Raw genomic sequence first — 13055 nt, 5'->3', positions numbered from 1 at the left:
GAGCTCTCTATCTACTCTGGTTTTCTCTGGCTCAGCCTGTTCTCTATCTACTGGTCTAATTACATTCAGTCAACTGTTAGAACAGCCTTCACAGTTTTGTGTCTGATCACACAGCACATATAGAGGAGCTTCTTTAGACATGCAAACATTCACAAGGTTCATATAGCATTTGGACACCTGGCAGAATGTTCACACATGTTGAACCATTTCTCACAGAGATATCTGCTGTCGATGTTAACAGGGTGGTAAGTACAGTATATTTATATATTTTAAAAACGATGTTCAGTTCAAATGCTGCTGTACAACATTTACAAAAATCATTTCATACAGATGTCTTCTACAAATTACCATTCACGAACATGCTTATATAATCTCTAATTAAGCTCTGTGACTGCCAGTAGGACTAAGCAGTTAAAGGAGGAACAAATGAATCAGCCAATCAATATGTACAAAAACACTTCTTCAGTGGGCCTCTGAGTTGTAAACGGAGTTGAGAGCCGCAGAGCCTCTACGACCAACCCTGTCTCCTCAAAATGACATCCATGTACTGTACTATTAATCTGCAACAGCAAATAATAGTTTTTTATTAACATTATGAGGACACTGTTTTAATGAATATATCTGCAAAATATTTACTAACAGCATAATTAATTGTGCTGTCCTTCAATATACACATGTAGCAAGTAAGGCATGATGAACATCCACATAGTTATGTTGAGGCAACTCAAGGTTGGGGAAATATTTATCTTGAAAAAAAGTCAACAGTGACTTTTGGGTGCAACGTGTTACATCTGGTCATAATTTTAGTTTAAAACAAAAAAATGTACTAATATTATGGACAGAATGTGAAGTGTTTACAGTGTTGACGTGTCAAAGACATCTGTGTATTGTGTTGCAGAGATATCTAGTGAAAAAGCATGCTAACCAGCTAACCCCTAGATTTAATCCAATAAACAATCTATCAAAGTGAACACAGACCGTACAGGCCCGGTTATTGTCACAGTAAACACACAGATGTCTGACGTGGACTATAGACCGACGCCTCACTTGAAAACTATAAGACAGCGTGTTATTTTGACCGTCTCTCAGAGTTTCAGCAGTTTGGTTGAATCTTGCGTATTCTTGTCCTGTTGTTAGTAGTTGGCTTTTTATAACTGACAACTGTAAATGTAGATTGTATTGAGGTGAAATGCTGCCTCCTATTTCTTTGAAGTATGTGGTCAGGTGTTACACATTGCAGCTTCAAATATGAGACAGGACCGTTTTACTTTTTCAGTATTTAACCCAAATGACCATATTTCCGCAGCCTGGGGGCGGAGAACGTCAAGTTCAGGGGTCTCGGGATCACCTCTCTGCTGTTTGCAGATGATGTGGTCCTGTTAGCCTCCTCGGATCGTGACCTCCAGCATTCACTGGGGCGGTTTGCAGCCGAGTGTGAAGCGGCGGGGATGAGAGTTAGCACCTCCAAATCTGAGGCCATGGTGCTATGCCGGAAACTGGTGGATTGCTCCCTCCAGGTGGGGATGGAGTGCCTAAGGAGTTCAAGTATCTCGGGGTCTTGTTCACGAGTGAGGGTAAGATGGAGCGGGAGATCGACAGGCGGATCGGTGCGGCTGCAGCAGTAAAGCAGGCGCTGCACCGGACCGTCTTGGTGAAGAGGGAGCTGAGCCGGAAGGCTTATTTACTGGTCGTTCTACATTCCTACCCTCACCTATGGTCACGAACTCTGGGTCGTGACCGAAAGGACAAGGTCGCGGCTACAAGCGGCCGAAATGAGTTTCCTCCGTAGGGTGGCCGGGCTCAGCCTTAGAGATAGGGTAAGGAGCTCGGTCATCAGGAGGGACCTTGGAGTCGAGCCGCTACTCCGCGTCGAAAGGAGTCAGCTGAGGTGGTTCGGGCATCAAATTAGGATGCCTCCTGGACGCCTCCCACTGGAGGTTTTCCAGGCACGTCCAACTGGGAAGAGACCCCGGGGAAGACCCAGAACACGCTGGAGGGATTACATCTCCCAGCTGGCCTGGGAACGCCTCGGGATCTCCCAGAATGAGCTGGAACATGTTGCCGGGGAGAGGGAAGTCTGGGTCAGCCTGCTTGGCCTGCTGCCACCGCGACCCGACCCCGGATAAGCGGAGGAAAATGGATGGATGGATGGACCATATTTCCCGAACCAAAGTGCCCCAGTAGCCTAAACTTAATCACATGCTCCTGTGGATGTAAACCTTGGTCTGTGGTGTTACAATCCAGCGCTTGGTAACCCCCCCCCCCCTTCTACCCACACAGCACTTTGTGTAGTGGAAGAACTGCTGCCAGGGAACATAATACACACACCAATTGCTTTCTGTCCAAAATGCATTTGGCAAAGCATTTAGGATGAAAGTATATATTTGTAGAAGACAGGGTTGCTGTAAGAGTAATTGATGCTGTTGTCTTGGCACACTCATGCACCACAAGAGGCAAACGCATAAGGAAGAGATCAGTTAGATAGCTCAGTTAGCTGTTGATCTTTGGATGTATTTCAGTAACACAGCAGGATACACCTCCAGAGGTTTTGGTGAGTGAGCTGCTGAGTCATACTTGATTTCAATTCAGTGACATTAACATATATATATAGCACTTTCATTGAGAAAAGTAGCCTTGTGAGTGTGTTTGTGTGTGTTAAGAGCAGAAGAGGAGGGAAAGAGTGAACTATCACACCACAGATACAGAGGGAACAATCACACTTGGGGGTACTTTAAGACTTTGAGCTTGCGTCTCATTGGCCACGGTCTGGTCCGAATGTTGGCGATGATCTCTTTCTGGTACTGAATGTTCTGGAACATCTCCTCTGGGTCGTTGCTGTCCACCCGCTCATCCTCTTTATCGTCATCATCTGAGGAGCTGCAAAAGAAGACACAGGGGCACAATGAAAAAGGGGCCGGTCTGCTAATATTTGAAAGAAAAACCAACAAAGAATGTCATCTCAGCGACTGTTTTGGGCTGACCCTTATGTTTCACTAAATAAAAGAGGATTAAGTTACTACTATTACTGACAGTTTGTCCACCTTTTCCAACAAAGAAAAATAAATCTGAATTAGAAAGATGATGTTGTAGCCTGAAATGTTTGGGATCAGATCAAACCAATTAGATGATCAAACCAATTGGATGATACTCGGGGTCATTTTCCTTAAGCCAGCTATCCCAAACAGTGCAGTAAATAGTAAAAACAGTTCTGTCTGTTAAACTCTAGGCTACCGGTAAACTTATTTTATGCACCACTGATTTGGTTTGTGATGATGTCATGAGTGTCTTAGTTTACGGTTCAGTTTACTGTAGAAACAGAAAAGTTAAAGTGTCCTCTTACCGCTCATGGACTGAAGAATGTGTGTGTGCATCACAGTGATCATATTAGAAACATTTCAAAAAAAGAACTGTGACTGTCAATGTGTTTCATTTAATTTGACCAATTAGTAGTTAATTAGATAACATGTCAAGCTAACTTGATATGATTTTAATTGTATTGTAGGTCTGCTTTCAGCCTAATTGATGCACATTCATCAAATACTGTTTCATTAATAATAACAACATCCCAAAGTTGCTGATGTCCATTCTGTCAAAAATCCTGATCCATGCTCCAATTGCTGGCAAGTTCCTAGATCTCTGGTGAATGGGATAACGACCATTAGTGCTGATCAATACTGTATCTAGTAGCTGATGAACAAAGATGGAGATTTACAAAGTGATGCATAGGGGGGGTCTCATAGTAAAGTGGCTGTGTCATTTAGCCTCTGGACTGCAGATGCACCCTTGTCTAGCTGTTTGAAAACACATCATTCAAAGTTGGCCCCTCCCCCGTGGCTCAGCCACACCAGGAGCGAACGTCCCCTGACCGCGGTGGCCAGAGGAGAGCCCGGTGTACCACCAAACCCCAGATTCACTCTTGTTTTGGAGCTTCACCTCACAACATTTGTCTTTTTCGGTCCTGTGTCCGCCATTTTCGTAGCTTCCTCTTGAATGTGTGCTTGTGCATGCAGAAATGTCCCGAATAATAATAACAAAATAAGAAGTCAATCAGAAGAAACAGGTTGAGGGCAGGGTTCCTGTAGATACAGATCCCTTCTGACCCCCTGGTTGTTGTATCAGTCTATTTTTTTTTTTTTATGGGAAATAACATTTCACCACCTCTCATCTTGTGTCAAAGGTATATATCCTGTGCAGCATCTCACAATAATTAAATCGTATATTATTTTGTGTTTATGAGCTTTGAGAAAGAAATTCTGTATGTCGAGTGCACTTCTTCAATCGCATCGTCCCTCTTTTTGTAATACATGTTGTGTACATTTTAGAAACAGTCTCTGGAGATGAAGACAGCTGTTTTAGTGTCCGCTGAGTAGATTGAGTTAATCTGATGAAAATATCTAAGGAAATGATAAAAGATTGCAATCTCCAAATAAACGAGATATATCAATAACCTCCGTAGCAAGCCATCATTTAAATGCATCCCCAATACAAATAGAGAAACGGGATTTTGGCTGGTTGTGAGTATCTCCATATCCAAACAAGGTTTACAATCACTGGAAGACCTTGAGTAACATATGAGCTCCACCATCACCAAGTTATTATCAGAATTAAACCAAATGGTTGATGTTACATTAATGACAAATTAAAGTGGTTGCAATCTGTTTTGACATTTCATTCATAACTGATCAACATCATATGAATAATTCACAGAATCAAACGCTTTAATCTTGTGTGATTAACAAACTAAATACGCATAACGTTAGATGACCAACTGGTCAGAATGTCCCTGGATGGCAGTCGATGGTAACACAGCACACAGGAAACTCTTTGTATTTTCTCTGATGATTAGATTTAGAAAAAGACTAATTGTATAAGCTACAGGAAGTCATTTAAGGCTCAAAGAGATGACAATCATAAAGCGTGAGACAGACAGAGACAGAAAAAGCTTGGAGAAATCCTGATAGAAATAAGATCAATCAAATGAAAAAGAAGAGTGAGCAGAGAAAACTCACCCCTGCTGATGGTCCTGGTAGGCTGAATAAATCCTTCTGGAGTTCTTCCTGATACTTTTGTGCCTCTTGGCTGCAGACAGAGACCTGCTGCTGCCAACCAGAGGCTCAGACACTGTACTCATGCTGTCTCTGCTCAGAGTGTGTGTACAGGTCAGTGTGGGAGCAGACACTGCTCAGCTGACTGGACTGGGGTGACTGTAGTGGAGCTACCTGCTGCTCTGGACCCCACAGGAGCATCACATACTACAGCAGTCCAGGCTGAAACACACTCGCTCATCAGGCCAATCACAGCAATACTGACTGCTTAAAGGGACAGCACCAAAGAGGCCAGACATCATGTTAGATTTCTAACATCTACTACTTCAGTTTAACTCACAAGGTATGCGTGTGTATTACGAGGACATCAGTTCTTAAGATATGATTCAACAAAAAAATATATATTCGTCCAATGTAAAAATGAAAAACGATACTGGGAAAGTGTCATACGCTTTTATTCAACGAATTTAAGCCTGCATGAGGCCTTTTTTTGCAACAGTAATAACGTAATGTACCTTATGTTCACTTGGCTCCTGCTCTGAGGGGCAGGGGTATCATAGAGCTGAATGAAGGACTGACAGATGTCTCTTGTAATTGGTGGCTGCGTGACTCTACTCAGAGGAGTACTTCTGACCAATGTGTCTTTGTCCACGGGGACCAGTCACAACTTATAACTTCAGATGATAAACCAGGATGTTCAACTCAGTCAGGCCCTTGAGTGATCCCGCAGAGAATTTAGGCATAAAGCTTGTTGGAGCTCAAAGCCTGAGGAATTGACATTAACAACTGATGTGGGCTGTTGCCTTTTACTGCCAGTGTTGTCTCTACATCGTTGTTAGGATCTTTAGCTCTGAAAAACATTTTTACAACGCTTTTATCCTGTAAAGCACATGTGTCAAACACAAGGCCCACGGGCCGAATCCGGCCCACCACGTCATTTTATGTGGCCCGCGAGAGCCACATAAAAGGCATGATTGTCTCAAAACTACTACTCCTGCTTTACAGTGTACAATGACCATAAACTACATCTCCCACAATGCCTGTCGATTTTTTTACCTGCGAAATGACGGCATCCTGCCGCTAGACAGAAGGTTTTCCAAATAAGATGCCAACAAAGTATACATATTGCATAATGGAAATAAGATTAAATTAATTATATTCCAATAAGTATAAAAAATGATACCTGAATCTCATGAGTTAAAGGGAAAATACACCTAAATTGTGCGTGAAGATTTGCGGGTTGCTGGAAAGATATTAAAATGAATAATACCTGACTGACAGTCAATTAAGATATTTTACTCAGCAAAAACTGAACTGAATTTGTATCTTCAAATGGCAAATTTCTGAAATTTTTAAGGTGCTATGAAAATGTTTTTCTCAATATTTCCCCACAATGACTGACGTATATGTAATCAAGGCATCGTTGACTCCACCCATACAGAACATCAGACATTTTACTTTCCCAATTAGGAGATATTTCAAAGTAAAAGTCATACATTTCTACGGAGAAAACGTCTAATAACTGAATATTTGATGTGCTATAGAAATATGAGATATTAAGAGATATTTCAAATTAAATGTCATACATTTGAATCAAGAAAATATCTAATAAATGAATATTTGAAGTGTAATAAAAAATGTTTTCTCAATAATTCTAGACAATGACTGATAGGTATGTGTTGAAGACATCGTTGACTCCGCCCATACTGAAAATTTGAAATTTTTTATGGACCAATTAGGAAATATTTCAAAGTAAAAGTTATACATTTGAATCGAGAAAATATCTAATAAATGAATATTTGAAGTGTAATAAAAAGTATTTTCTCAATAATTTCACAATGACTGATATGTATGTGTTGAGGACATCGGTGACTCCACCCATACTGAAAATTTGACATTTTTACGGGACCAATGTTGGGAACTGAATTCTTGACATCAATAGAATTATTAATGAAAGTAACAATTATTAATGATTATTAATAACAATGGGGCACCACCCTGCGAACAGGGACCAAAAACCAAACGATAAACTAAGTCTCATAATTAGTAGTCACTCATAATGTCAGTCTGCGTATGACTACACATTCAGTGACAGTGAAGGGTTAAGTTCGAACTCAGGGCTACTACATACAGTTTTCATTACACACATATGCACAAGTAATCACAGATGACTGCTCTTTAAAGTATAACAGAGTTTATTAAATCAAAAGAGTAAATGATCAAATCAATTAATATTGCAACCAACAAACGTTATCACACAATTATATGTCTACTACCTAGTCAAAAGAATAAAATGGGGGAGGATATATGTATGTAAGTGTGTGCGGGTGTGTGTGTGTGTGTGTGTGTGCGTGTGTGTGAGAATCTATGTGTGTGAGGCGGGGGGTGTAACCTATTCCATCAGTGATGAAAGGAGGAGGGGCAATCTAAGAACTACAGCCAAGAACTACAAACCAAGATGGCGGACAAAATGGCTGCGAGGTGGCTATATGTGACCACGTGTGAGAGGCAATCGATTGCGAGGAGTTTCACCCAAAAACAGTAACTCTATGTGTGTGTATATTACGGGAGGGGGAGAAAGAAAAAGGAGAGAGAAAGCAACATGAATCAACTCTGCTGCGATGTTGTAATGAGGATGAGCACACTGGTCTTATCATGCACAAGTCTACCGCTGTCGGCTTGAACTGCCGGCAGCTTATGTAGTGATAGCCACGACTCTCACCTCATTCACAGAGTCGATTTAATGAAGAGAGAAATACCAAACGAAATAAAATAAATGAAAATAATCCCCAAACAAAACAGACCTTTATCACTGCGGTGAGATGAGCGTATTGTTTTCTTATCACCCCGAAACTCGGTCGGCGAGACGAGGGTCCGGCCACCGGAGTTTCAGTCTTAAAAGCGATAGTACACAAACTCTACATCCACTGGCAGCGACGGATCTAATGCAAACAGTTACAGCAGTTAATACACAATACAACGGAGCTCCGTGGTCCGTGATGATTGCGCAATACCTCAGTGTAACGCGACAGTGACTTAACACAACAAAATACGGGAATGACAACACACAAATGAATAACCTAGATTAAACTAAGGCTAAATTAAGCTAAACTATGCCCAGATACCATGAACCTTACTTTGAGATGCTTCGGAAAAAAGGTCAGTCTCCGTGGAGGAATTGTTCTTTCCTCGAGGAGGGGGGCTGCTTTTCGGCACGGCTTTTGAGCTGGTGCGGATTCGGTCCGTTTCCGTGATGGGAAACGATCAGTCCTCGAGTGCTGAGGTCTGGTGTCGGCGCGGCTTCGGAGCTGGCGCGGATTCGGTCCTGCTCGCTGCAGAGAGGAGGCTGGTGGTTCAACGTCGGTTGAGGCACGTTGTCGATTCGTACCCCCCGGTAATGATCGGTGAAGAAAGAGGTTTAGTCGTCCTTCTGTTGGTGTGCACACGAAAGGCGGAGAACGGATCGCGGAAGTGATTCGTTCTAGCGGGGAAAGGGGCCTTAAACTCAGAATAGAACACGGTCTGTTTCGACCAGCGAATGGCGCATGCGCGCTGAGATGAGGGTTGATGAGGCCGGCGGCCCTCGTGGCCTTCAGTTGCCAGCGTGATGCTGAAGGATCTTCTTGTGGCCTGGACGAGTCCGGCGCGAAGAGACGGAATCTCGCTGTGTTAGAGCTTATAAGCCAGGTCTCACAAACAGCGGGGGGCATTTTCTTGGCCAATGAAGGGTCAGTATCAGGTTCCAGCCGGAGCCGGGGGTGTGGTCATCTGGGGTCGACAACACTCTGATCCCAGGTCAGCTTTTTGTGAGGAAGGAAAACATGTGAGGAGCTCAGCCAGCCAGGAGGTGGCGCCAGACCCCAACACCAATTAAGAGATATTTCAAAGTAAAAGTCATACATTTCTACCCAGACTGAGTTCTTGATTTCCAAATTAAATGCAAAATTGACTTTCATCTTAAAAGAGGACTTCGGACCACTGAGTAACAGTCTTTTTCCTCTTAGCCCAGGTAAGATGCTTCTGACGTCTCTGGTTCAGGAGTAGCTTGACACAAGGAATGTGACAGTTGTAGCCCATGTCCTGGATACGTCTATGTGGTGGCACTGACTCCAGCTGCAGTCCACTCCTTGTGAATCTCCCCCAAATTCTTGAGTGACCTAAACCCCAGAGAGGGTCTATGGGGTATTGTCAAGAGGAAGATGAGAGACATCAGACCCAACAATGCAGACGAGCTGAAGGCCGCTATCAAAGCAACCTGGGCTTCCATAACACCTCAGCAGGGCCACAGGCTCATCGCCTCCTTGCCACGCCGCATTGATGCAGTATTTCATGCAAAAGATGCCCCGACCAAGTATTGTGTGCATACTGTATACTGTACATACTTTTCAGTCGGCCAACATTTGTATTAAAAATCCTTTTTTAATCGGTCTTATGTAATATTCAAATTTTCTGAGATACGAAATTTTGGGTTTTCATTAGCTGTCAGACATAATCATCAAAATTAAAAGAAATAAACGCTTGAAATATATCACCTTGTGTGTAATGAATTTATATAATATGTGAGTTTCACTTTTTGAATTGAATTACTGAAATAAATAAACTTTTCGATGATATTGTAATTCATTGAGATGCACCTGTATATGTTGAGGACATGTCTGACTCTACCCATGCAGAAAATAAAAAATGTTACTGTGTGTGTGAGGCACTCGAGGGCACGGGATTACCCAAGGGCTGCTGACTATGTGTGTGCAGGTTAGTGAGAGAGAGGGAGCGAAGAGAGAGAGAGAGGAGGGGGGTCATGGATCAAACTCTGTGTGCGGGCCGCGTTGTAGTGAGAATGGAGAGCGCTGGCCGTATCGTACACAAAGTGCCGCTGTCGGTAGAACTGCCGGCAGTTATGTACGATAGCCGAGATTCCACATTTCACTCACAGAGCTGATTTAATGAGGAGAGAATATCACACGGAGTGTGATAAAACAAATGAAAATAAATCCCAAATAAAACAGACCCTTGTCACTGCGGTGAGATGAGAGCATTGTTTCCTATCACCCCGAAACTCGGTCGGCGAGACGAAGGTCTGGCCATCATAGGTTCAGTCTTTCAGTGATAATACACAAACTCCCATTCACTAGCAGTGACGGATCTAAATGCAGGCAGTTACAGCAGGCAATACACAATATAGCGGGGGTCCGTGGTCCGCATTGTTTGCGCGATGGCGCGGTGTAACAAGACAGTGATTTAACACAACAGGATGCGGGAGTAATAACACATAAATGAATAAGCTATGCTAAGCTATGCTAAGCTATGCTAAGCTAAGCCCAGATGCAATGAACCTTGCTGTGAGAAGCTTCGTTCGATGGGGCTCGTTCCCGTGATGAGAATCGATCAGTCCTCGAGTGTTGACTCGGGAGCGCGGCTCTCGGAGCGGGCGCAGACTGTGAGTAGCTCGGACCTCAGGAGTTGGTCGCACCCAGTAGCGTGGCTCGCTCTGGAGTGGACGCAGGCTCGGCGGACATCGGCGCGGCGTTGAGCTGGCGCGGATGCAGGCTCGGCTGGCATCGGCGCGCCGTTTGAGCTGGCGCGGATGCAGGCTCGGCTGGGCACCGGCGCAGCGTTGGAGCTGGCGCGGATGCAGGCTTCCTCGCTGCAGAGGGGAGGCCTGTGGGTTAACGTCGGTGGGGTACGTCGTTCGTACCCCCCGGTAATCATCGTCTGATGAAGGGGGTTAGTCCTTGTCTTCCTGCCGGAGGAATTGATGAGGCCTGTGGGTGAACGTCATTTCTCAGGTAATCCATTGTGGCATGGGTTACACAATGACAGGAGGCTTAACCAAAACAGTCATGTAAAACACCTGTTAATCAGCAGCTTATTGTTGCATTTTGTACATAATACACTTGCATGATGTATGGAATTGCCATGAAATGCAAAATTACCAATGCATATTTGACCATGTTAGTATCAAACTAAATTATTAAAAGCTTTACGTTAATATTGCAATTTTGGATATGTAGAACCCAACAAAGGATAAGGATTCACAGAGAAGCATCATTCAAAGCACATGCTCATTCACAGGTGACGTTATTAATGTTTTAGCAAGACATTGAGTGCAATAAATGTATATGTAATGTAAATTATTTTTTCAGTGCAAGTATTGATAAAGGATATGCGTTTCTCCAACAGATAAAAAAATGTAACATTTTGTTAAAGGTTAATGTGAAATAAATGAGGGAAGACTCAAAGGTAGAATAAGAATTTAAAAAATACATTAATAAATAAAAAATATGAATCAAAGATGGATGGAAGATTGATAGAAAGGAATTGGAAGGAAAGCTAAGTGTTTATAATGGGGAAAAATATTTAAGTAAGGTAATGATGAAGAGATTTTTAAGAGAAACAAGAGTAAAATATTAAGAAAACATATTAAGGTAGGAAGGAGTGATTCAATTATAACTACAAACATTGGAATATGAAGATTATAGGATGTTATTGGAGATCATAGTCATCTAGTTCCAGTCAAAGAACCCTTCCAGGAAAGACAACCACACAGTTTTCACGAATAACAGATGTGAGGAACATATCTATGAATCTTACTGTAATCTACAATCTTACTTTAAAACAATATTTATTTAAAAAGCAACTTTCCTTGTGTCATATCCTCAAAGTCTCAACAATACTAAACTGTGCTGAATTTCCAGTCAGGTGCTGCTGCTTAATTTTTCTCAGCTTTATGATTCAGTTTGGCTTTGCTTGATTGCATCTCAGAGTTACAGTTCTAAACCACACATGTAAGCTAAGCCTCTATTTGCAGATGACCACATCTGTCTCTGTAGAGCTCTGGGGACCAACAAGAGGAGACCAACATCTTTGACCTTGCCGAGAAGTAGAGGTTGTTCAACCAATCACACTCAGCCGTCCCATCAGCTTATTTTTTTTTTATACTTTGGGTATTATTGTAAAAGAGCCACATTTTGATTTATATGAAACTGATATGTTTTTTCCACTCTGCAGATATTTGTGTATCCATCAGTGTGGTGATCATCAGTCATTACAGTTCAAAATAGATTATTAACCACGTTTGCGGTAAATCCTACAGTTGTATGTCAACACAACCTGCCCTCAATCCCCCTGAGAGAAGAACAATCATTTTAAAGTGCATTTTGCTTGTGAAAGTGATATGAGAGATTTGAGATCCGTGAGTGCACTCTGAATTTCTAAAATAGTATGGCAGCGTCATATTGACAGTGGAAATGAGATTGTAGCTGCTGCCACTCTCTCCTTTTTGATCTTAAAGGACCAATACATGAAAACTGATTTTATTTTACTCATTGGACAATGAAAATTTACAGATTTGCAATGTACATGTATGTACCTTAAATATGTACATATTTTAATATAATGTATACCTATTTACTTCTTCAGAGCGGTGCCGGTAACGTATTTAACATACCATGCATACATGTGATGTGCTGCTTGCGCTGGAAATTAAGAAACAAAAGCACAAAACTCAAATGTTGCTGCATACTGTCAGGTAGGTCTACTAAATAGCATGCACTCTATAAAATATATAATATTCACCTGCACTCTTGAATTTGCATAAAACATAAAATGTCCGGACCCTCAAAACATACCCTCACTGACAATATTCTGTACACCCACACAACTTGTGTTCAAGCAGGCTACAGGTGATTTTGACTTCCTATTTAGCGAAATCCTATATGAAGGGCCATGTCACACCACATGTTCTTCCCTTTAACTTGCAACACTCCACATCTCATATTTGTCCGTTACTCTTACACATTCATTACACATTTGTGTCACTACTTTCTTTTCATCACTTTTGTTCCCCTAGAAATAAGCACATCAATCAAACATCAACCTACTGGAATATTACTATTCCAGTGCCTATCAATACGCTCAACATTACAGTAATGTTCAAAATACGACAACATTGATGTGTTACGTCCCCTTTTCTATTAGTCTAGGGCAGGGGTCACTAATAGGCGGTCCGGA

The 13055-nt window shown here is 42.2% G+C and overlaps 1 protein-coding gene across 1 annotated transcript in view; it reads right to left on the bottom strand.

Annotated features, from left to right (window-relative positions):
• The window catches only part of tmc3 (transmembrane channel like 3), a gene marked incomplete at both ends in the record, with an annotated part of 152212 nt that extends 147081 nt beyond the window's left edge, over nucleotides 1-5131 (bottom strand). The window contains 2 exons of the mRNA XM_079286597.1: nucleotides 2731-2877; nucleotides 5010-5131. Of these exons, the coding sequence (XP_079142723.1) occupies nucleotides 2731-2877; nucleotides 5010-5131 (269 nt within the window). The remainder of the gene's footprint in view (nucleotides 1-2730; nucleotides 2878-5009) is intronic.
• Between the last annotated feature and the right edge of the window lie 7924 nt (nucleotides 5132-13055).

The sequence above is a fragment of the Melanostigma gelatinosum genome, assembly GCF_949748355.1.
Source record: "Melanostigma gelatinosum genome assembly, chromosome: 2".
Taxonomy (NCBI): Eukaryota; Metazoa; Chordata; class Actinopteri; order Perciformes; family Zoarcidae; genus Melanostigma; species Melanostigma gelatinosum.
Note: the sequence above shows the minus strand (reverse complement) of the source record. Positions and strands in the feature narration are given on the sequence as shown.